This window comes from Rana temporaria, chromosome 1 (genome assembly GCF_905171775.1).
Source record: "Rana temporaria chromosome 1, aRanTem1.1, whole genome shotgun sequence".
Classification (NCBI taxonomy): domain Eukaryota; kingdom Metazoa; phylum Chordata; class Amphibia; order Anura; family Ranidae; genus Rana; species Rana temporaria.
This window is the reverse complement of record NC_053489.1, coordinates 600,833,890-600,859,060: the sequence shown is the minus strand read 5'-3', so window position 1 is coordinate 600,859,060 and position 25,171 is coordinate 600,833,890. Positions and strand designations below refer to the sequence as shown.

General features: G+C 45.2%; 1 protein-coding gene across 1 annotated transcript in view; it reads left to right on the top strand.

Annotated features, from left to right (window-relative positions):
* The first annotated feature begins 416 nt into the window (after positions 1 to 416).
* RBPJ (recombination signal binding protein for immunoglobulin kappa J region) overlaps positions 417 to 25,171 on the top strand; it is a 154,271-nt gene continuing 129,516 nt past the window's right edge. Inside the window, exon 1 of the mRNA XM_040335159.1 lies at positions 417 to 548. Coding sequence (XP_040191093.1) covers positions 433 to 548 — 116 coding nt within the window. The 5' untranslated portion in view covers positions 417 to 432. The remainder of the gene's footprint in view (positions 549 to 25,171) is intronic.

Here is a 25,171-nt window from a genome sequence, read left to right as displayed (position 1 = left end):
GCAACTGCCACCATTTTATTCTCCAGGGTCTCTGCTTTCAGAAAATATATACTGTTTGGGAGTTTATAGTCACTTAAAGGAAAATAAAATGCTGATTTTTATGTGTGTCCAAAAAACAAAGGAGGAAATCTGCCGGTAAATAGTGGATGAACGTCTCCAATGCTAGAGCTGGATGTAGGAAGGAAGCAGTGCTTTCTCTAGTGATGCGCCTTCAGCACACTTCCAGGGATCTCATCCGACCAATACACTGCAAAAGAGAACACCAATCTCACCATCCAACCACAGCTTGGCCTCTGGAGATCCCGCCCCTACACACCGTTACCCCTGACGTCACTCCCAGATAAAAACACGCAATACCAGCGTGGGAACGCGAAAAGGGGCGTGGCCCCAAACACTGCTCCAGCACAAGGCAAGCGTCTGGTAGGCGTGCTTATGTCCCAGAGGGGCGTGTCCGGCGTCTGGTGGGTGTTCTACCAACAACAACCCGGATCTCGCGAGGTTTGGAGTTTTGGCGAGAGTTTGTGGAAGATGGCGCCTGTTGTGACAGGGTAAGTCTGGGAGTCGGGGGGCTGTGAAGGGGAGCGGGGCGGGATGAGGGGGAGCCCCGGAGCGGGGAGAGGAGCGCCGTGGTCTGCGGCTGGTGTGGAGAGGGGGAGGCCCCGGGCCCAGGGGGGAGGGGGAAGCGGCAGCCATAGTGCCTCACTACTTGGGGCTTCTGTCGGCTTCCTCGCCCGGGTCTGCGGGGGAAAGAGTCTTTGTCTGTCCGCCCGGCTGTGTGCCTGATAGAGAGCACTGGGTATCCCCCGTGTACCCCCACCATGGAGGACACCGGGGCTTCCCCAATACACCCCCACCATGGGGGAGACACACACCGCTCACTGATCATCCCTCATCTCCCTGACCCTTCATCATCATCATCCCTCTCATCACCCCCTCATCCCTATACACCCCACCATGGAGGACACCGGGGCTTCCCCTATACACCCCCACCATGGGGGAGACACACACCGCTCACTCATCATCCCTCATCTCCCTGACCCTTCATCATCATCATCATCATCATCCCTCTCATCACCCCTCACTCTTCATCCCTCATCCCTATACACCCCCACCATGGAGGACACCGGGGCTTCCCCTATACACCCCCACCATGGGGGAGACACACACCGCTCACTCATCATCCCTCATCTCCCTGACCCTTCATCATCATCACTCTCATCACCCCCTCACTCATCATCCCTATACACCCCACCATGGGGGAGACACACACCGCTCACTCATCATCCCTCATCTCCCTGACCCTTCATCATCATCACTCTCATCACCCCCTCACTCATCATCCCTATACACCCCACCATGGGGGAGACACACACCGCTCACTCATCATCCCTCATCTCCCTGACCCTTCATCATCATCCCTCTCATCACCCCCTCACTCATCATCCCTATACACCCCACCATGGGGGAGACACACACCGCTCACTCATCATCCCTCATCTCCCTGACCCTTCATCATCACCCCCTCACTCATCATCCCTCATCCCTATACACACACCGCTCACTGATCTCCTCACTCGTCATCCCTCATCTCCCTGACCCTTCATCATCATCCCTCATCCCTATACACCCCACCATGGGGGACACCGGGGCTTCCCCTATACACCCCCACCATGGGGGAGACACACACCGCTCACTGATCCCATCACTCCTCACTCATCATCCCTCATCTCCCTGACCCTTCATCATCATCCCTCTCATCACCCCGTCACTCATCATCCCAATACACCCCACCATGGGGGAGACACACACCGCTCACTCAACATCTCTCATCTCCCTGACCCTTCATCATCATCCCTCTCATCACCCCCTCACTCATCATCCCTATACACCCCACCATGGGGGAGACACACACCGCTCACTCATCATCCCTCATCTCCCTGACCCTTCATCATCATCCCTCTCATCACCCCCTCACTCATCATCCCTATACACCCCACCATGGGGGACACCGGGGCTTCCCCTATACACCCCCACCATGGGGGAGACGCACACCGCTCACTCATCATCCCTCATCTCCCTGACCCTTCATCATCACCCCCTCACTCATCATCCCTCATCCCTATACACACACCGCTCACTGATCTCCTCACTCGTCATCCCTCATCTCCCTGACCCTTCATCATCATCCCTCATCCCTATACACCCCACCATGGGGGACACCGGGGCTTCCCCTATACACCCCCACCATGGGGGAGACGCACACCGCTCACTCATCATCCCTCATCTCCCTGACCCTTCATCATCACCCCCTCACTCATCATCCCTATACACACACCGCTCACTGATCTCCTCACTCGTCATCCCTCATCTCCCTGACCCTTCATCATCATCCCTCATCCCTATACATCCCACCATGGGGGAGACGCACACCGCTCACTGATCCCATCACTCTTCACTCATCATCCCTCATCCCTATACACCCCACCATGGAGGACACCGGGGCTTGCCCTATACAGCCCCACCATGGGGGAGACGCACACCGCTCACTCATCTCCTACTGTGTATGGATCTCATCACTCCTCACTCATCATCCCTCATCTCCCTGACCCTTCATCATCATCCCTCATCCCTATACATCCCACCATGGGGGAGACGCACACCGCTCACTGATCCCATCACTCTTCACTCATCATCCCTCATCCCTATACACCCCACCATGGAGGACACCGGGGCTTGCCCTATACAGCCCCACCATGGGGGAGACGCACACCGCTCACTCATCTCCTACTGTGTATGGATCTCATCACTCCTCACTCATCATCCCTCATCTCCCTGACCCTTCATCATCATCCCTCATCCCTATACACCACACCATGGAGGAGACTGGGGCTTCCCCCTATAAACCTCCACCATGGGGGAGACACACTCACTGGTCTCTGTATGGAGCCCCCTCACTCATCATCGCCCCTATACACCTCCACCATGGGGGAGACATGCTGCTCACTGATCTCCTCTGTATGGATCTCATCACTCATCATCCCTCATCTCCCTGACCCTTCTTCATCATCCCTCACTTATCATCCCTCATCTCCCTGACCCTTCTTCATCATCCCTCATCTTTATACACCCCACTATGGAGGCAACACACATACACCACTCATTGATCTCCTCTGTATGGATCTCCTCACTCATCACCCCTCACTCCTATACACCTCCACCATGGGGACACATCACTCACTGATCTCCTCTGTATGGATCTCATCACTCCTCACTCATCGTCCATCTCCCTGACCCTTCATCATCACTCTCATCACCCCCTCACTCATCATCCCTCATTTCTCATCCCTATACACCCCACCATGGAGGAGACACACCACTCGCTGATCTCCTTTTCCTGTGTATGGATCTCATCATCATCGCTCATCTCCCTGACCCATCATCCCTCATCACTTATCTCCCTGACCCATCATCACCCCTCACTCCCTGACCATCATCCTTCATCACCCCTCTCTCATCATCCTCTCTCATCATCCTCTCCCTGACCCATCATCATTCCACAATACCCCTGTTGTCATCCCTCATTTAATTCCCTCTGATACTGGGGACAATGATCTCTCCAAAGATAGGACAGTAGCAGAGGCTTGATAGGAAATGGTCCTCCTCAGGTCAGTGGAGGTCTGATGGTGAATTGTCTCTGAGATCGGAGGACAGTGGAGGTCTGATGGTGAATTGTCTCTGAGATTGGAGGTCTGATGGTGAATTGTCTCTGAGATCGGAGGACAGTGGAGGTCTGATGGTGAATTGTCTCTGAGATCGGAGGTCTGATGGTGAATTGTCTCTGAGATCGGAGGACAGTGGAGGTCTGATGGTGAATTGTCTCTGAGATCGGAGGACAGTGGAGGTCTGATGGTGAATTGTCTCTGAGATCGGAGGACAGTGGAGGTCTGATGGTGAATTGTCTCTGAGATCGGAGGTCTGATGGTGAATTGTCTCTGAGATCGGAGGACAGTGGAGGTCTGATGGTGAATTGTCTCTGAGATCGGAGGACAGTGGAGGTCTGATGGTGAATTGTCGCTAAGATCGGAGGACAGTGGAGGTCTGGCATTAGTATATAGCTGATGGTAAGGGAGTCGCAGGTGCCGGGTACGGCCTCCCTTCTCGTGTAAAGTCACACATATACACAATTGTGCATCTTATCTGTGTCCAGGGATGTGTGCGACTTTCCTCAGGTACCGGCATACAGTCCTCCATGTTTCATGTACTCTGTACGCCGTCCTCTGCCGCTGTGTGTGTGAATCCTGCTGGATATGGACTGCCTGCAGCTTTGTGATGCATTCAGACTTGTGCATAGAACCAGTAAGACCATTTCTTCTACTGATGAGGAAATCTGTAAAATGATGACAGTATTCCTGTTCTGGGCGCACTGAAGGCGAAAAGGAATAATTTGCATGACTCCGCCCACTTACCAATGCTTTTGGGTTTTGAAGATTGATTGAATACCTTCTATTATAAGAATTGTTTCTAATGAAATTGGGCCGTTTGCGGTTTAACATCAGAGTGCTGACCAACGGTAATATCCAATCAGAGCATTGGAAGGGTTTGGTATTCCATGTCTTCATGTCCCACTCTCTCTATATGAGAAAATTGGAGAATAAAATCCCCACTTGTTTGTTTTGGGTACCATTGGGGATGGAGGTGACATTGGGTCTGAGTACTACTAGACTGGTTGTTCATTGTCTGGTCAGGTTGGGCAGCACTTATGATGTTTGTGTTGTGAGACTGTAAATAGCTGTTCTTGGGAAGTAAGTTTTATGTGAACACCTTAAAGTGGAGTTCCACCCAAAAATGGAACTTCCACCCCTCCGGTGTCGCATCTGCTCCCACTTCCTGACATGCATCACTGCGTGACCTACGTCATGTGTGGCGCCTACACTGTGCTCCCCTGCTGTCTTCTGGGAAACACACAGGTCCCAGAAGACAGCAGGAACCAGTGAGGAGGCACAGCGCGACTCGCACATGAGCAGTAGGGAATCGGGAAGTGAAGCCACAAGGCTTCATTTCCTGATTCCCTCACAAGGATGACAGCGGGGGGCAGCAGAGAGCTGAGCAATTGATCGGCCTTGGCTGCCGACATTGCGGGCTCCCTGGATGGGTAAGCGCCCATTTATTAAACGTCAGCAGCTGTTGGCTTTTAAAAAATGATCTTTTTTTTTTTTTTTTTTGAGGCGGACCTCCACTTTAAGAACTCGGAGCTCCGAGTCAGAGAATTTGGGGAAAGCTACATTACCACAATTCTCCAAGTCTGAGTTGGTAGGGCGTGCAGATAAAACTTCTGAAACTTGTTTTGATAGCATGTGAATGCATCAGTCCATCGCTGTGTACTGATTGGAGGTCCCTAGCCTGTCGGCTTGTGAACAATATACCTGTGTAGATCTGCGTTTACCCGCACAGCAATGCACAGGTGCTCTGTGTATCCCTGTGCAGGCCTTCCTATTGATGTCTATTGGGACACGGCCACTGTGCCCTGGTATGAGATCCATGTAGGTGCTGGTATGTGGCCGCGAACGCAGACGGTGAGTTGGGGCCGTGCACCTACAGATGTCTTACAGCCGCTGTGTCCCAATATGACCTCAATGGGAGTGCTCAGAACACCTGTGCATCCTCGTGTAAACATGGCCCTGATGGTTGTGTAGTACTCCCTGTGTGGTCGAGGCCTAAACCAGACCTGAAGCTGAGCTCCGGGCAAGTATAAAAGATGCAATTTATTAAATCCGTAAAAGTATTTTTTTATGTAATTACTTAAAGCTTCCTCTTGACATGTCCTGTACGGCAGCACTCAGACTGGGATAAGTGGGTGTTGGTATGCAAATATGCTGGCAGTGGACATGCTGATAGAAGACATTTGACTGAGCAGAGTGGTACCTCATCAGTCTGGTAGCAGAGGGAAGTCTGTCCTCTGCTGTGTAAATCGCATTCTTGTATGTTGTCTGTATTTCGCCTCAACATCAGTACTGAAGCAAAGCAGCCAGTGCCAAGCTATTCCTCTTGTTATGCCATCTAGCAGGACCTGTGCAGAGACCATTGTAATCTGTTATTTCAGATCTCGAGTCTCCAGCAATTACTAGTTAGCAGCTGTGAAAACTCAGACTGAAAGGTAAAGTCCATTCCTCCGCAGTCTCTGGATAGGATTACGTTCCTGATTGGCTGGAATTATTGAGGTTGGTTAATGGAAAAATATTTCATTCAAGCCAGTGGGAAAAAGGAAGCTCAATAGAACACCCTGTTAGATGCTGAAGAGATGGATAAGATATATATCTCCCTCTATCTCATTTTTTTTTTCTTTTCTTTCTGTAATTGTGAACAGGTGGTGTGTTTTTTTATTTTTTTATGTGTTTACTGTGACATGATAGACTTTGGTGTTATGTCTGTCAGACTTCATCTGCTTTTGTTGGCGGTCTGTCTGTTAGGTGTCATCTTTTACACCTTGTGATTTCTCAACTAGTAAACATGATTTTTGCCTCCGTGTGAAAAAGCCTTAGGACCGGTTCACACTGCTGCGTGGTGCACGATCGCATGATTCGCACTGTGCGATGCGCTTTCAGCCATACAGATAGTATGGATAAAATCGCATCGCTTTTGGACCAAACTCGCACACCCCCCCCTTTTTTTTTGGTCCGCACCAGAATCGCATTGCGTGGGTGTTCACACCTTTTCTATCTGATTTATGCGTGAACTGTCAGTTTCCAGTGCGATATACAAGCTGAAATGGGGGTGTGAACTGCCGTACGATGCGGGGAGAAAAGGAAAAAAATATTCCCGAATGGGGGGGAGGGAAGAAAAAGGAGGGCTTTGAAAATAACAGAACTTGTTACTATTAGATAGATAAATAACTAATAAATGTATACTTTAAAACATGGTTTGTGGATATCCGTTATTATAGGACTGCTTATATCCAGTTTGGCTGGACAAGCCAAACAGTAGGACATGCATGTGCACTGCATAGTACAGAGGATAGGGGGCAAGCGGCACATGCTCAGTTTGGTGTGTATTGCTAGAGTTTTATTTATTTTTATTTTTTATTGGGAGCGTGCATGTGATCAGCATAGGGCCAATCGGCACTATCCAGACAGAGGGTCAGGGGTCCTGCAGACTTATAAGGACAGTGAGAACTAGAGCTGCACGATTCTGGCTAAAATGAGTATCACGGTTTGTTTTTTTGCTTAGAAGATGGTTCACGATTCTCACAGAGTAACATTATCTTTCACATTAAAACAAAAATACATTTAGGTAACTTTACTGGTTTTTTTTTTTTTTTCATTGCATTTGAAAGACGGCTGGGCAAATACAGTGTGACATAAAATATTGCAGCAATTGCCATTTTATTCCCTAGGGTCTCTGCTAAAATATATATAATATTTGGGCGTTCCAAGTAATTTTCGAGCAAAAAATATTGATTTTTAACTTAAACAAGTGTCAGAAAAAGATTTGGACTTTAAGTGGTTAAACTTCCTGCGTTTACACAGTTTGCTCTAAGAAGGAAGTTGGTTACAATGTTTCATGTTACAAACTTGGCAGACTGCCCGATTTTTACTTTACACACACAGAAGTTTATCCCTTTGATCCAAGGAGGAAGTATTCGTTACAATGTTTCCTCTTAAAAACTGGGCAGACTTGACAGCTGAGTGAGCGGATAAAGCTTGTTATACGGTATGAAAGAATTGGCAAACTCTGCATTGGAGATCGTCAGGGGGGTTGAGATCACAATTTTGTAACGATTAATTGTGCAGCTCTGGTGAGAACAGAATGAAAACTCCTCCTATAAGCTTTAAACAGACACTGATAGAAGTCACAAGACTGCTATATACTGCTGATGAGAAAAGGTTTTTAGTAGAGGTGCACAGAATGAAAGTTTTGGCGCCGACAATGAATTTTTTTAAAAAAAACATTTATATATAAATTGTATTGTATTTGACTTTTTAATATAATCAATTTAAATGAATATGAATTCATTGTCTGCCATTATTGGGTCAAAAATGTTTTCCTCTAAATTATATGCGCACTGTTCCGTTGAGTTAAATATCCAGTTTGGTGCATTTTTGGTCAGTTAAAAAAATAAATAAAAAAATCACAAAAAACACCTCCCAGTTCAAATGCATTGAAAATGCAGCAAGAACACATTAACGCACTTGTGTTACATTTGAGTCACATGACCTGTGAAAAACGCACTATAAGCACAGTAAATCGTGGTAAAATTGCCACTAATTTGCGGTAAAGTTGCAGTAAAATCCTAGCAAAAACGCTGTGAATTCACGGTAAAAACACGGTGCGTTTTCAGTGCCAATTTTTGCCACCATTTTCTCATATCGGCTGAATGCACATAACACCATTTTTGGTGCATCTCTAACAGGGTGGATTATTTTTTTTTATCAAATTTATGTAAAAATATTGTTTGCTATTTAAGATACATTAATAATTTAGGTTATTCAGCATGAAATGGAGCTTTGTTATGTAGCATGAGGTTGTATATTCTGCAATATTTTATTTTTTGGTAAACTCATTTAATGAATGCAAGCTGAGATAACATGCACTGCATTGATGCATTCACACAATTCCACAGTAACCATGAGATAAAACAAATTTCAGGAATATTTCATTATTCTAAAATAGATTTGCAAATCCTATGTACACTACAAACTGTATGATTGAATCGGTTCTCACTACCAGCAAGAATAAGTCCTTAAATTTTAAAGAGCGCCTGTAATTTCAGATCCATCACGGCAGCGCCTGTTAGCGGGCATCCACTCACCTGCTGCCGCCATGTCCCTCACCTTGTTGTGTCACTGCCACATCACCAGCCGTCCCATTAAAGTGAATGAGACAGTCAGTGAGTCAACTGCGGGTCAGAGGAGGAGCCACTACAGGGAAGAAATGACAGTTGGTCTTTAAAAAATTCCGATTGAAATCAAATCCACCCTGATCTCTAGTATTTAGCAGTTTATATTTACACTTTATGCTATGTACAGAGTGCAGGGTTTAGGGGTGCACTTCCTCAAATCTCTACTCTCTCCTACCTGGCCCAGCTCTAGTACAGTACCTTCCTGTGTAGGCAGCTCTCACCTTGCAGGATTTTTTTTCTCCCCCCCCCCATGAGTGAGTTTAGGGATGTGTTTGATCCATTAGCTATTGAGAGCAAAGCTGTCCCTTGTAAACACGGAGGGCTTCTGTGTATACAAGTGACAGTGGGGTGCGAGGGCCACATAAGGCCTGGCGGGCTTTGTGTTTGACATATGTGGACTACATAGTTGAAGAGAAGTCTAAAGGAAATTGTATAATGTATGGCCAGCTTGGTAGTCACATTAAGGCTTAGTTTAGAGGCGCTAGCTGATAGTGTGTGTACACTAAATAAATAATAAAAATTGTATGCATCAATGATTAAGTATAAATGAGTGAATGAATCAATAACATGTGAATAAATAGTGACCATGTATAATAAATAGAAACCACAATAATAATTGGCATTCAAAATATGGTAGTGCACAAAAATTAAAAAAGAACAATTGTGCCAAAACTAAAAATAGAGTTCATATATATAAGTGATGAATCTTCAAAACCATAGACAGAAGATCTTCCACCTTCACCAAGATAAAGAAAGACCACCAAAAGTGCTCATGGATGGCACCTTACCGCAAATAATGGACCACTTTAATTAAAAAGAGGTCAATCAGGCAGATAAAGATAATATTCCAGACCCAGATCTCTCAGTCTCAATAGTCTTGATAGAGCAATACTCCACGCCACATGGGATAATTAAAGCAAAAGAGAGAAAATCGCCATAGAATAATATTGTTTTTATTGGGTAAAACAGAGAAAACAAACGCCAAATGGCCTCTTACTTGATGGGGTGCCTAGCCCCGACACTGAGGTTGAGAGCGTGGATGTTAATGGGAGAATAGATGGAGTCCCGTGGCCGGCATAGGAACCGTGCAGAGCCGCACTGAACGCTGTTGGCGTGCGTTCCACCCTCCGAGATGAGAGAGCCAGCGGGACCAGGAAGTGGGTGGTTCGAGCGTGACCTGTAAGCCTCGACGTATGTTTCGTGATGATGTCACGTCGTCAGGAAGCTAGGCACCCCATCAAGTAAGAGGCCATTTGGCATTTGTTTTCTCTGTTTTACCCAATAAAAACAATATTATTCTATGGCGATTTTCTCTCTTTTGCTTTAATTATCCCATGTGGCGTGGAGTATTGCTCTATCAAGACTATTGAGACTGAGAGATCTGGGTCTGGAATATTATCTTTATCTGCCTGATTGACCTCTTTTTAATTAAAGTGGTCCATTATTTGCGGTAAGGTGCCATCCATGAGCACTTTTGGTGGTCTTTCTTTATCTTGGTGAAGGTGGAAGATCTTCTGTCTATGGTTTTGAAGATTCATCACTTATATATATGGACTCTATTTTTAGTTTTGGCACAATTGTTCTTTTTTAATTTTTGTGCACTACCACATTTTGAATTCCAATTATTATTGTGGTTTCTATTTATTATACATGGTCACTATTTATTCACATGTTATTGATTCATTCACTCATTTATACTTAATCATTGATGCATACAATTTTTATTATTTTAGTGTACACACACTATCAGCTAGCGCCTCTAAACTTCACTCCACTGTCTACAATTGCATTTATGCAATTTCACAGAGAGCAGCTTGGCTATCTACATATTGTTAATTTAATTTAATTTAATTTATTTATATTGGCGCGAGATTCCATTTCCACATTAAGGCTTAGTTCACAGGGACGGCCAGAGGACAGTACACACAGGTGATTGATCTGTGGTCTCCCCCCCCCCCCCCCCCCCCTCCGACTGCTTACCATCAAATCTACATGGCGGCGGCTCAAGTGCATACACATTGCTGCCATCCTTTGCTTCACAGTGCAACAGTTTTCACTCTGCATGTCAAGTTTGGGATAACTGCACTGCCTGTCAAATGAAACCAATGAAGTTGGATGAACTGCACCACAACTACATGGCTATGGCAGTAAACTCCTCATTGGGATAGAAATAATCTCTCTGGGGAAAAGCAGGCATTCCGGAAGGGGCTGTATAACCTTCTTAAACATCTTTTCCACCACAGTAAAGTCTTTGAAGATTTATCTGCACTGCTCTGCTTCTCCCTAGATATTAGCATGGTACTGATGGCATGGAAGTGTTTCCATAATGTCTTTGGGAAGCTGCACTGGTGGACTGGGCAGTAGCACTAGGCTCACACCTACGCATTTGCTGTGGTTCATGTTTAAACAGGCTGCTGGAAACGCAGGAAAAAATACCCTGCACCTTTTTAACAACTCTGCTCTTGCACCAAGCGATTTCCTGTACCCGAAACCCCCCTCCTGCCCAGACCAATTTTCAGCTTTCAGCGCTCACTCTTTGAACGACAATTGTGCGGTCATACAACACTGTACCCAAATGAAATGTTCATCATTCCCCCCCCCCCCCCCCCCAAAAAATAGAGCTTTCTTTTGGTGGTATTTGATCGCCACTGCAGTTTTTATCTTTTGTTAAAGACCGAAAAAAAAAAAAAAGCAAAACCGTTTTATATTTTGGTATAAAATTTGACAAATAGGTAATTTTTCTCTTTTGATGTATGTTGGTGTACGCCAATGAGGCTGCATTGATGGGCACCAATAAAGCGACACAGGTGTCTCAGAGGTGTCACTGATGGCTGGCACTGGTAGCTGATACTGATAGCAGTGCTGCCTAGGTGGCACTGATTGGCACCACTAGTGGGCATTGATAGGTGGCACTGATTTGTGCACTGTGGGCACTAGCAGGCGGCACTGGTTGGCACAGATGGGGCGGATGTTCCTCTTCGAGACCCATGTCCCTTGCAGAAGCCGGCGATCAGCTTTTTTTTTTTCTCACGCTTTTAGAGTGAGGAGAAAAATAAAACTGATTACCGAGCTCTTGATTACATCACATGATCAGATGTCTTGCAGCTTGGCTGACAGCTGATCACGTGGTCAGGTGCTGGGATCGGCCCTTTACTCTGATCACCTGAGTCTCAGTGATCACCATGCGCGCCCTGCAGGGGGCGCGCGGGGAGCGTGCAAAGGGGAGGACGTCTATTGCGGAAAGTGTAGGTCCGCGCTGTAGCGGTCATTCGGCTATAGCGTGGATCTGAAGGAGTTGAGAATGAACGGCAGCACCACATGGCTGCAAAAGAGCAGTACATTTTGGGCGTGGGAATAGGTGCGATTTCTATTCTGTCCCGCACTTTCAATAGTGTTTTACCTAGCCTAAGAAGTAACAGTGAAGGTCGTTCTGGTTTCCAGTGGGGCCTGTTGTGTGTTTTGGGGTCATTTTATCAGGAATGACAACCAGGTAATGTCTATGGCCACATCTCTAGGTAGCTGAAGATTTCTGTGCATTCATGACGTATGACTTCACTGTTATGCCGGACAGTGAAACTTGGATTCCATTTAAATGTGATTTGCAATGTCTAGATCTATAACTGTGCTGGAAAGGTGGTGTAGTGTTTGCTGCATCAGATCAGAATGGATAATAAAAGTGATTGTAATGCAGAAAACATGATGGTGAGTGAAATCTAAGAACATGTATTAATTTTCACATTATATTTCAGTTATTTGTAGCCTTGAAGTCTGTAAACTGACTTTGTGAAAAATACCACATTAATTCTGTGACACACATTCACTATGCCCTGTGAAGCGCCATTCACACTCTGCAACTTGTGATTTTTCATGTGTTTCATGCAGAAGGCAACCTGTTTACTGTCATAGGCTGTCCTTTGCGAGTTTGTTGCCCATACGAAACTCCCACCCCTTTTTGTGCAACAAGCTGCATGTGATTTTTTTTTTAAGTTGCGATTTTGTCGCTCAACAATCGTACTAATATCATATTGTGTTTGTAGTCCCATTTAGAATGGTTGGCACCCAAACACATTTGTGTTTTGCACCAATTGCCACATGGTTTGGAATTGCAGGAAGAATTACATTTAATTCCACTTGCGAAGTGTGAATGGAGCCTTAATAGGTGCTGTGGTGTCGCACATTTCAGAGCCTTCCCTCTAAACTACGGAGGTGCTGAGAGGAGGGGTTTCAGGAGGTGGAGTCAGTACAGGAATCACTGTTTGTAGACAGCAAGGTACTATGGGATATGTAGTCCATAGAAATTCTATGTAAACAGCAGAGGAGAATCTGCAAAGCATGCAGGGAATCTAGGAAGTTGGGGAATGAGACAGACAGAGATCACAACATGAAAGTAGATTCTTCAAGCAAGATTAGATTGGCTTGGTAAAAGTAGCTGATTGTATTGCTGTTACAATTCTGATTTAATATTAAGGTGTGACCATAAAACTTTGCTACCACGTGTGTGTGACAGGTTGCTGCATTTTCTTTATTTTTTGGAAAAATGTTCCTCATGCATTTTATTCTGCAAATGCCATATTTATCGGCATATAACATGCACCTTCATTTTAAGAGGGCAGTTTCATGGGATTTTTTTTTTTTTAAATAAAGAACTTTGACGCAAAATAAGGGCCAATGCCCATCTGCAGCCTCAAAATTGCCCATCAATGCAGCTTGATCAATGCCCATCTGTAGCCTCCCCATTGCCATGAATGCAGCCTGATCAATGCTCATTTCAGGGAGGGGGGCGGGATGAGCGCCTTCAGATTACATACAGCGAGAATCTCCTGTTTACTCTGTGGCCTTTCTAATACAAAGTGCCGAATCCAGGACCGGCTTCTATGATGGATGGAACACTGGTCCAGTGCCAGCCCAGGAGACGGGACTTCCTATTACAGAGGCCGCAGAATAAACAGATTCTCGCTGTATGTAATGTGACGGCACTCATCCCGCCCCCCTCCCGGTTATCTCCGAGGCAGCCCAAATTGCAGTATTGGCATAGAACACGCACACACCATTTGCAACCGCTTTGCATACATGAACTTCAAGAACATCATGTTGTATATCCCACCCACTTTCAGATGCTTTTGTAATGAGATCAATAATATTCCTCACCTGTCAGTGGTCATAATGTTATGGCTAATCCGTGTGTACTACATAAAACCACATGCATTAGATTTTCGTAAAAAAAAAAAAGAAAAAAAATTAATCCTGCTTCTTCAAATTGTCTTGTCACTGGTTTAAAACAAACATTTGACACCACTAACCATCAGCAAATCAACCAAATCTTGAACACCATTCCACTGGTCTATGGGCAGCTTTAGTCCTGGAGGCCATACCATATATCGCTCACTCAGAATGCGGGTTGGTGAAAGCCATGCTCATTGGTGCTTGAATTACTAGTTAAAAAAAATAAAAAATCTCTTAAATGTGGTTGATAAGTTGAAACTGCATCTGTGGCAAAGGATTTGTTTTTGCTCTATAGGAAGGGATCAAATGGCATTTTCATAGTGTTGGGAAAAATCTAGAGTGCAGTAAGGACCACTTCAAATTTAAATGGTGCTCTTCATCATTGAGATTAGTCGAATTTTTACCTGAGGGGGGGGGGGGGGTAGTACATTGAATAGGAAGGACAAAAGCTGACCCAGACTGAGAGGAAGGAGCAGCAGTGTCACGCTCTAGTGCATTGCACAGTACTGTCAGTCTTGCACTGGGTGCTTGCTGACAAGAGGAAAGATCAACACGTGGGATTACTCTTACAATGTTACATAAGAGAGGTCGGGCTGGATCAGTGAAAAAGCTGTGTGGCAGGTGGGAGGGGGGGGGATCTGCAACAGGGAAAACTGAAGTTGCAGACCTGGAAATATAATCTGCCAGACGCTTGTACCATACTTTTTGAAAGGAGTTACACATTTTTGGTAGGACAAATCTTTTACATGTGTGTGTTAGCTGCTGGCCGGGAACTCTGCATAAGTGTAACTGCACCTTCTGTAAGGCTTGTTCTTACCTGATGAGATCTGCAATCAGAAAACCTTTATTTGACCTGGAGGTGTATGCTTTGTAGTCTATTTTTCAATAAATCGTTTTTAAGAATTTTATTTTCAATTTATAGTTTTTCAAGAAGCTCTGGATACATTTTTAAAGATTCTATTTTTTTTTTTCCTTTGATGTGTTCCTGGACTATTGAACAATTGTGTTGGGGTTTTCCTTGTATTTCTTCATCCTACGTGTGCCAAACATTAGTCACAATATCGGTGAGACTGCACACCACTGCATCCGTGTTCAATAAACTTTATTATTCAATACATACAACCCAGCCAGTTTCTGTTTTTTATGCATTTCACCCTATCAAAGGAGTTAGTCACAGCTGGCACTTGCATCTGTGGTGTACAGTCTAACAGAATCGTACAGTAGAATGTTCTGAGCATTAGTTCTTTCTCTAGTTTGTGAGTGCTCTAATAAAATGTACCGTAATGGTAAACAATTGCAGTTTTTTATAGTTGTTTGTGGCTTTGGATAGTAAATTGGCATATATTTGAGTGAAATGTTACCATCCCTCTTACTTGAAATTTCGTGAACACCTAAAACGCGACCCTTGTGAAAATCATCTTTAAAAGTAACGGTAATAATTGCTTTTGAATAGTGCTGAAGTCATGCTTTTAACATGGGTTTAGCTTTTTTAGGATTCATTTATAATTATTGGTAATAAAGTTGGCAGTTGTTAAAACAAACATGCACCGCATGCCCCCTTCAGAAATAACCAGCCCAGTACATGGAGTATACCAGCCATTATTCCCATAGCAGTGGGGCATCAAACAAATTTACAACAAAACACAAAAATGTTATTGATACTTTTACAACTGCTTGTCATTTTAGCAGTGACTTTGCTTCTCAACAATTTGTTAAAAAAAGTCTAACAAGTCTCACTATTAGATGCAGATATCGCAGAAGAGGACCTTAGAGAAGTGGTAGCCTCCTTGGCAGCTGGAAAGGAATCTGGTTTGGATGGCCTTCCCCTGGAGGTCTACTTCAGATACTTGGATATCTTAGCACCTGTCCTAACACAAATCTATTCCAAGGCATTTCAAGAGACTGTCTTGAGACTGTTGCCATCCATGTATTCAGCTACAGTAGTACTTATACCCAAGCCTGATAAGGTCCCCCCCTGACTGCGCCTCTTACCATCCAATTTCTCTATCCAATATAGACTATAAGATTCTTGCCAAAATTTGAATGCAGTAATTCTTGGTGTCATCCACCCAGACCAAACTGTCTGTACAGAGGAACCCGACAGGTGTGTCCTCTGTCCCCGCTATTATTTGCGGTGGCTATTGTTAGTCTACCCTCATTACAGGTACCCCTCTGGGTAATGGATCTGATGTCATAAGCCTATATGCAGATGGTCTTCTATATTTGCAGGATTCATCTACGTCATCAGTCTTACTTAACTCTGATAAGGTTGGACACAATGCACCGTATTCCAACATCGAATGTACAACCAGCCAACGTGCAGACTTTTATATGTCCTGTTATTACCATATACTGGAAATGGGAGATATATTGTCTAAAACTGTTTTTTTTGCTCTGCTGGAGAGACACTCTGGGATTTGAGAAGAGAAACACACAGGCTATGCCTGCTCCTCTTTTGCTGCCCATTCACAGAAGCCTTTGTATTTTATGAATGTGTTTTTTTTACCTAATAACCAAGGCATAGTAGCTGCAGTGACTGTCCTGTGCAAGATGCAAAGATCAGCGTTGCTCTCCCAGAACCGCAGTAATAGCTGTCTTCCAAGAGTGCTATAAAACTATTGGATATAAATAATAGCGCTAAGCCCAGGAGGTGCCTTCATTTTTTACAACAGGAGCTGAATTCAGATTTAGGTCCATCACTTTTAGTGGAACAATATGGGGGGGAGGGGGCGTTTATATGGTAGCATGAACACTGCAAAAACTTTTTTGTCTGTCTCCCTGCAAGTGTTATTACCTGTTGCTTGTGCCTATATATTATTCTACCACTTCCTTTAACAAAGTGACAATGTTGCGGTCATTGAAACTAAGGTTTAGTTAACATCAAGCTGCACTGACTGCATGACCGCTGTGTGTACTCTGATCCCGCTGCATCGCACTGTTTACTTTTTTCACAGAACTTTATTGAAAGCCGCAGCACCATCCCTCGCAAGTTCAGCCTCCTTCCTCTGCCACTGACTGTGTGAATTGCGTTTGGGGTGTCGTTGAGATTGAGGTCTTGCTAATATTCTCCCCCTCTCCCTAGGCTTCATGTGCACGGGATGTTTTTACAACCTCTCCTGAAAGATTTAACTTGACAGATGGTAACCCACGTTTAAAACGTACACATAAGATAATATTGAATGAGTTCAGGGGCATTTGAAAAAAGTGTCCATCTGCCTCTGAACGTCCGTTTTAGCAGCAGCACTGTACATGGGGCCCAAGTCCTTCAGTCTTGTTCTACAGTACTGGATGAACACCTTGCTTCTTCTAGTTGGTGGAAACAAGTGCCAAGCTGTATGAATGGCAAGCCAGGTACCTCTTACTGCAGGGCTCGACAAATCCCGGTCGCCATGGCGACTAGAAATGGGGTCCTGGCGACTTGGCTTGGAAGGGGGGGGCGCCATCTGGTGGTGAGCCGTTGGTATTACAAGTTATAACCACCAGATGTGTAAGCTGGTGCCATCTGGTGCTGGGCGTTGGTATTACAAGTTAAGCATTACAAGTTAAACAGCAATTCTAATGAAAATTTTCACTATTTTCACTGCCATCTTCTTCCCTCTAATCAGAACCCCCAAACATTACATATATTTGTTATCCTAACACCCTAGAGAATAAAATGGCGATCGTTGCAATACGTTCTGTCACGCCGTATTTGCGCAGCGGTCTTACAAGCGCACTTTTTTTGGGGAAAAATTACACTTTTTTTAATTAAAAAATAAGACAACCGTAAAGTTATCCCCATTTTTTTTAATATTATGAAAGATAATGTTACGCCGAGTAAATTGATACCCAACATGTCACGCTTCAAAATTACGTCCGCTCGTGGAATGGTGACAAACTTTTACCCTTTAAAATCTCCATAGGTGACGTTTAAAAAAAATCTACAGGTTGCATGTTTTGAGTTACAGAAGAGGTCTAGGGCTAGAATTATTGCTCTCGCTCTACCAATCGCGGCGATACCTCACGTGTGTGGTTTGAACACCGTTTACATATGCAGGCGCTGCTCACGTATGTGTTCGCTTCTGCGCGCAAGCTCGTCGGGACGGGGCGTGATTTCTGACTCCTAACTTTTTTTAGCTGGCTCCTAGATTCCAAGCAAATTTGTCAACCCTGTCTTACTGCACTGCAGACACCACATCACAAGCAACTTCTTTGTAAAGCTACATCTTATTTGGTGAGTGATTTTGCAAACCCCCACTATGGTAAGTCCAGAACATCTAAGTGAACAAGGTTGCTAAAGTTCTAGATTCTTCTGTAGCCTTTTCCTGGAAAGGTCAGACTTGGCTTTGCCCCGTATTATCTTCTGAGCCTCTGTATTGATCGGTGACTCAACTAATCACATTAAAGGATTAATAGCGTGGCTTGTAAAGCAGAGGGGAGTGGACCTTTTCTGTAGTAAAAGTCAAGATTTACATACAGCTCACCTGCCTCCTGTTTTCTTTGTATCTACTGAGCATCCTGATGATTTACTGTGAAGGGAACATCTGCTTTTGCACTTTTCTTCCTCGGCTTTTTTGCCCAGATTTGTGACAAATTTACTTTTGCTGTAGAAGCTTTTGTGGGGGTTTTGAATTGTACTGTTGCCGTCCTTGTGTGATAATGGCTATGCATTTCAATTCCATGTGTTTGCAAACTTCTAGAGTAAACCTGAAAGGTGCTGCTATTGCAGATTTATTTTTCAAGGCACCTGCTCATATGTTGGCTTCACTGCTTGGTGAGTCCCTGGTTGGGTCCATGCATGTCCATTTCCGGTGCCGGAACATTAGTCACATGCTTGTTTTGAGTCGGTGACTCGCCAAGTAGTGAAGCAAAATTGGCATTCGTTTCTGTATTTCCTGACAGATTCACTGTAAATATTTTATTCATGAAAAACCAAATTGTTTTCCAGAATATTAATGTGAAGCAGTTATACAGTGCCTTGAAAATGTATTCATACCGCTTTAAATTTTTTCATCACGTTACAACCAAAAATGGATTTTATTGGGAATTTGTGTGCTAGACCAACACAAAGTGGCACATAATTGTGAAAAAAATTATGTTTTTCAACTTATTTTTTTTACACAAATGTGTGGCGTGCATTTGTATTCAGCCCCCCCCCCCCCCCCCCGAATCAATACTTTGTAGAACCACCTTTCTCTGTAATTACAGCTGCAAGTCTCTACCAGCTTTGCACATCTAAAGTGAAAGTTTTGCCCATTCTTTGCAAACTAGTTCAACTAGTTCAAGTTTTGTCAGATTGAATGGAGGGGTCTGTGAACAGCAGTTTTCAAGTCAATTGGATTTAGAGCTTGGCTTGAAGGCCCGGTTCACGCCTATGCATTTTTAGGGCATTTTCAGTTTTGGAGAAACAACTGGAGTCCATTTACCACGGGCCAGGGACACTTTTTTTCCTGGTTTTTGGTTCAATAGACTTCAATGGATCAAAAACATGTATTGAAAAATGCACCTGGAATATGCAAACTGCAACCTGCATAGGTGTGAATTGGGCCTACCTAGGCCATTCTAACACATGACTATGCTTTTAATTTAAACCATTCCATTTTGTTCTGGCTGTATGTTTAGGGTCGTTATCCTGCTGGAAGGTGAACTTCCGCCCCAGTCTCAGGTCTTTTTCAGACTGAGATACAACACAGAGACTCTAACAGGGTTTCTTCTAAGATTGCCCTGAATTTGGCTCAATCCATCTTCCTATCAACTCTGACCAGATTCCCTGTCCCTGCTGAAGAAAAGCATTCCCACAATATGATGCTGCCACCACCATGTTTCACAGTGGGGATGATGTGCAGTGTTTTCCGCCACACATAGCGTTTTTTGCTTTTAGGCCAAAAGAGTTAATTTTTGGTCTCATCTGACCAGAGCTTCATCGTCCAATATTTTTTTTTTTTTTTTTTTTCCCTTTCAATACATTTTTATTGAGAATATGAATAAGGTTACAGCAGTTACAAAAAAATTGTCAGGAATAATAATAGCCCTACCGGGCGATGCATGTCCGTTTGCAAACAGATAAAATTGGAACTAAAATAAAAAGAGCCAATTACGGAGAAGTAATACAAAGTTTAAAATCATCTGGCACGCTGTCTGAAAAGGGCACATAAATATATGAGTGCATCATCTTCACCCAAAAAAAAAAGGGGGGGGGACAGGACCTAAGGGGAGCCCGGGACTAACCCCCCCCGGCACCCCACATGGGATCATACTGTGCCAAGAGCGAGGTCCCCGCCCCCCCCTACCCCCGCCCCACACCCATACTACCCCTACTAAAGCGGGAGGGACTTATACATTGTCAAAAAGGTCATATAGGGAGAACCTCCCCCCCCCCCCCCCAAAAAAAGGGGGGGGAATCCTTATGAAGACAGTAACCTTGCAAAGAAATGCACATATTTAACGTTAAGAACACACCAACCGACAAATAGTAAGAGAGGTAAAGAGAAAAAGAGGGGCGGGGCAAGGGAAAGCTTAGTGCCTATCTTCCAATAAAAATCTGGTCATACGTGTGCTGGTTCAGGGGTAAGGGGGATACCCAATATTTATTTTTTATACACTAGCCTGCAGAGCGTTGCTCTTGAGATCAGTGGATCACAGGTGCAGTGTCAGACTTCTGTACTTTTTATCCAGCTGCCTGCTCATACCTCAGGCTTTCAGTTAGCTTTCAAAAGCTGGAGGGAAATGTCAATGGACTACAAGTGCACCAATTGCCATAATCTTGTTCTATTGGGAACTACATGTCTGTCTGACAGGGTGGAAGTCAGGACTAGCAGTTTATTCATTCATGGATCTCTCTCAATATGTGACCTCAGTGTGGATAATAAAACTAGTTGTCCCCATTGAAAGATTTCCCTTATATTCCTGTTCTAGCCCAACATTTGGAATTCTATTTTACTTTCAAAACAGGACAAATGGTAAATGTAACAAATAGGGCGAATCTTCTCAAGAAGGGCACTGACAGCAATAAAAACCTGAAATGTGTTCTAATCCCTCTCTGCTCCAAAGAAGTTTTGCCTTTAGTTCTACTTTAATTTTTTATAACCCTTTAACACTTCTAATACCTTATGAGATACCAAGCAATTTGACAAGGTGTCCTCTTTCATTCCCTGTGCTGTGAAAGGGGTTCCTGTTGTCCCTTGATGCCGAGAAGGCGTTTGATAGGGTGGCCTGGGACTACATGGAGGCAGCTCTCCGCAAGCTTGGTTTGCCTACTCGCTTCATGCAAATGATTATGGCGCTCTATTCAGTCCCTTCAGCCCGGGTTAGGGTTAACGGCCGACTATCGGACGCCTTCTCGGTACACAATGGCACCAGACAGGGATGCCCCCTTTCACCCTTAATTTTCATCCTGACATTAGAACCCTTCCTGAGACGTCTGCGAGACAATCCGGACATACAGGGAGTTACCATCAAGCGTCGACAATACAAGGTAGCTGCGTATGCGGACAATGTCCTATTATTTCTGACGAACCCTCTGGTCACGCTGCCCAATCTACTCAAGGATTTTAGATTATTTAACACACTCTCCAACCTACAAATCAATTTTGGAAAGTCCACGGCACTAAACGTATCCCTCCCGCAGGAAGTAGTGTCCCTCTGCAAACAAAATTTCCCTTTTAAATGGGATCCTAGTGACATCACCTATTTAGGGATTAGGCTACCCACAAAACTCTGACTTGTATACGCGGAACTTCCTGCCAGCTTTACAATCAGTTAAGGCCGACCTGGAAGCTTGGACTAAGGGTACATTCTCATGGTTTGGAAGGGCGGCTATCCTAAAAATTAATGTCCTTCCAAGGCTTCTGTATTTGTTGCAGGCTGTCCCCATTAGACTCTCCGCCACCTTCCTGACCTCCTTTAAATCTTTGTGTAGATCCTTTCTTTGGGGTGGGCGTCCAGCCAGGTTAAGTTGGGACCGACTAACTATGCCCAAGTTGAAGGGAGGTATCGGTGTACCGGACCTGTCCCGGTATCACCAAGCCTGTCTCCTGTCAAGAATTGTGGACTGGCACGTTCACAGGGGGGATAAGAATTGGGTTGAGTTGGAGGAAGCTTTCGCTGGCTTTCGGATTTCCCACCCTTCCTGGATAGACCTGACATCCACCCCCAAGTCGTGTACATCGCACCCTTTGATTGGTCCAACCCTTTCGTGCCTCAGGGCGATATATGGAGGTTTGGGCTCAGCTCCCTTTCCGGGTCCCTTGACTCCGCTCACTCATAACCCCGGCTTCCCAGACGGCGTCAGCACTGTTGATCCGCGGACGTCCCAGACCGAGCCTTCTTTGCGGGCACATCAGTTTTTTGACGCTGGAGTGCTCTTATCCCAGTCGGACATGGCCCTGAAATTCCCGAATTTTCAGATACACCGCTTTAAATTCTTCCAAATTAGGCATTTTCTCCAGAGATCGCCAACGCCGGCTTTGTGGTGCAGAGATCTCGCACCTCTCGAGAATCTGTGATTCCGCTGCCCCACGACACCATCTAATTTTGGTATTGTACTCCCTCCATGGCCCTCATCCATGAAAAATGGGAAAATGACCTTCAGATCTCCCTATTGGATGATGATTGGAACTCGATCTGGACCCATAAATGTGTCGGCCCAAGAAAATAGATATAAGATCTACTCGCGGTGGTACAGAACTCCCAGTAAACTGCATACATTTTTCCCTGCGGTCCCCTCCGCTTGTTGGAGATGCAATGAAGCGGAGGGTACCCTTCTGCATATTTGGTGGAGCTGCCCAAAACTCCAACCCTTCTGGAAGACTACCCATTCTCTCATTGCCCGCATAACCTCCTACACGCCTGATTTCACCCCGGAGCAGTACCTTCTTCACCATACCTCTCTGCCCCAATCGATTTATCGTAAATCTCTGATGCTCCACCTGATTAACGCTGCTACCCAGTGTATTCCAATGCGGTGGAAAGACCCCTTACCGCCTACCTTGGCGGATTGGCAGAATAGAGTAGACAAGGTTGAGGTGATGGAAAGACTGATCCACCAGGCTAGGGATGCTACGGAAAAATTTAGACTCACCTGGGGTTGCTGGACGCAATACAGAGAATCTCTTCCACCTGAGTCCCCGACGGCTCCCCCTGACCACCCTAACTGACACTCTGTAGCTGACATCTTTACTTCATGTGGCTTCTGTCTCTGGACCCCTTCATACCTTCTGTCTGACCTTTTTTCTCCTTCTTTACCCCATTACCCTCGTTCTCGACTACATTGTTCTACCAAGTAAAGAGGTCGTCGGAACAATCTTCCCAGGCGGGGTGCCCCCCCCCCCCCGGGTGGGAGGCATTGCTCGCCTTGAGGACGGTTAGAGAGACCATGACCATAGATCTCGGCCCAGGAGGACGGGACGCGTTGCATGCCCAGACCAGGTCTTCCTCCCTCTCCTGGGTGCATACTTTTTGTCCGTCCCCCCCCCCCCCCCCCCGCCCACAGTTTAGTTCCCATTGGGGGTGGGTGGGTGTGGGGTCTGCTCCTACTGGTCGTTTTTGTTAAATTTTCCCGTCCCCCGTGATACAATATTTGGGGGTTATGACCCTTGTATTGGACAGATTGTCCATGAGTGTGGTTCTCCCATCCGAAGGACCGCCGACACTCCGCCGATCTGGTGTTTTCAACTGCCCCCTTTCCATCATATGTTGGCTTAGGTGGTGGCAGGATTTGAGTGTCTGCTTATCTAATGGTGCAACATATTTACAGTATTTCTTATCTGCACTGCCATGCTGTTTTCATTTACTGAATGTGTTGTATATTCTGATGTGATAACTTTACTTTTCAATAAACTGTTATTCTGAAAAAACTGTTACCCCAGGCCCAGTTTTGATACCGTGTAGCAAGAACATAGTGTCTGCAGAACAAGACTGAGAACGTGAAGTTATCGGGATAAACTATTGTGCATTTTAGTGTAAGCACTATTCACATAGGGCAATTATTTGTTTTCTCCTGTTTTTCCCTGGGTGTATTCAGAGCTGTTTACCAGTACAGATGTCACATTGGGACACAGTGGCTGTGTCCATGCAGCTGTGTCCCCAATAGACATCTATGGAACTGCCAGCGTGGGGATTGCAAAACCTGGCCCTGCATGGGGCACAGATGTAACTTCCCTGTTGAGTCTGGCCTTACACATTCAGCTACCTTAAAGCAGGAATTCACCCGAAAAAATTTTTTAACATTAGATTGAGGCTCATTTTGTCAAGGGGAATCGGGTGTTTTTTTTAAAAATCGAAGCAGTACTTACCGTTTTAGAGAGATCTTCTCCGGCGCTTCCGGGTATGGTCTTCGGGACTGGGCGTTCCTATTTGATTGACAGGCTTCCAACGGACGCATACATCGCGTCACAAATAGCTGAACGTCAGTGCGGCTCTATACGGCGCTTGCGCACCGACGTTTGGCTACTTTTGGAAAATCGTGACGCGATGTATGCGACCGTCGGAAGCCTGTCAATCAAATAGGAACGCCCAGTCCCGCAGCCCATACCCGGAAGCGGCGGAGAAGATCTATCTCTAAAACGGTAAGTACTGCTTCGATTTAAAAAAAAAAAAACACCCGATTCCCCTTGACAAAATGTGCCTCAATCTAATGTTAAAAATTTAGTTTTTGGGTGAACCTCCACTTTAAAACATTGGCTATACAGGGCTTAAAGGGAAAAGTATGGCCAAAGCTTTTTTTTACCATACTTCTCCTGTGGGTCACAGGAGTACAGTGCTGGCAGTAGGCTAATGTCTGTCAGCTGACATCACAAAGCTGGTCCAGTCTGTGTAGGGATCTGCCCAGATGCTTGATCGGCAGCTGGCTCAGCCTTTCAGCATGCTGCTGAGAGCCTGAGTGAGCTGCTCCCACCCCTCCATAGTCCGGTATTCCAGTGAGTGCTGGAGGGACAGAGCAGTGACAGTCAGCCTGAGAGCTGGATTCATGTGAATGGTTTGTTTCTAAGATACTTACCAAGAGCCCCCTCTTAGGAAAATATTTATTACAGGGCTTGACAAAATCCGGGCGCCAGGTCGCAATTGTGTCAAATT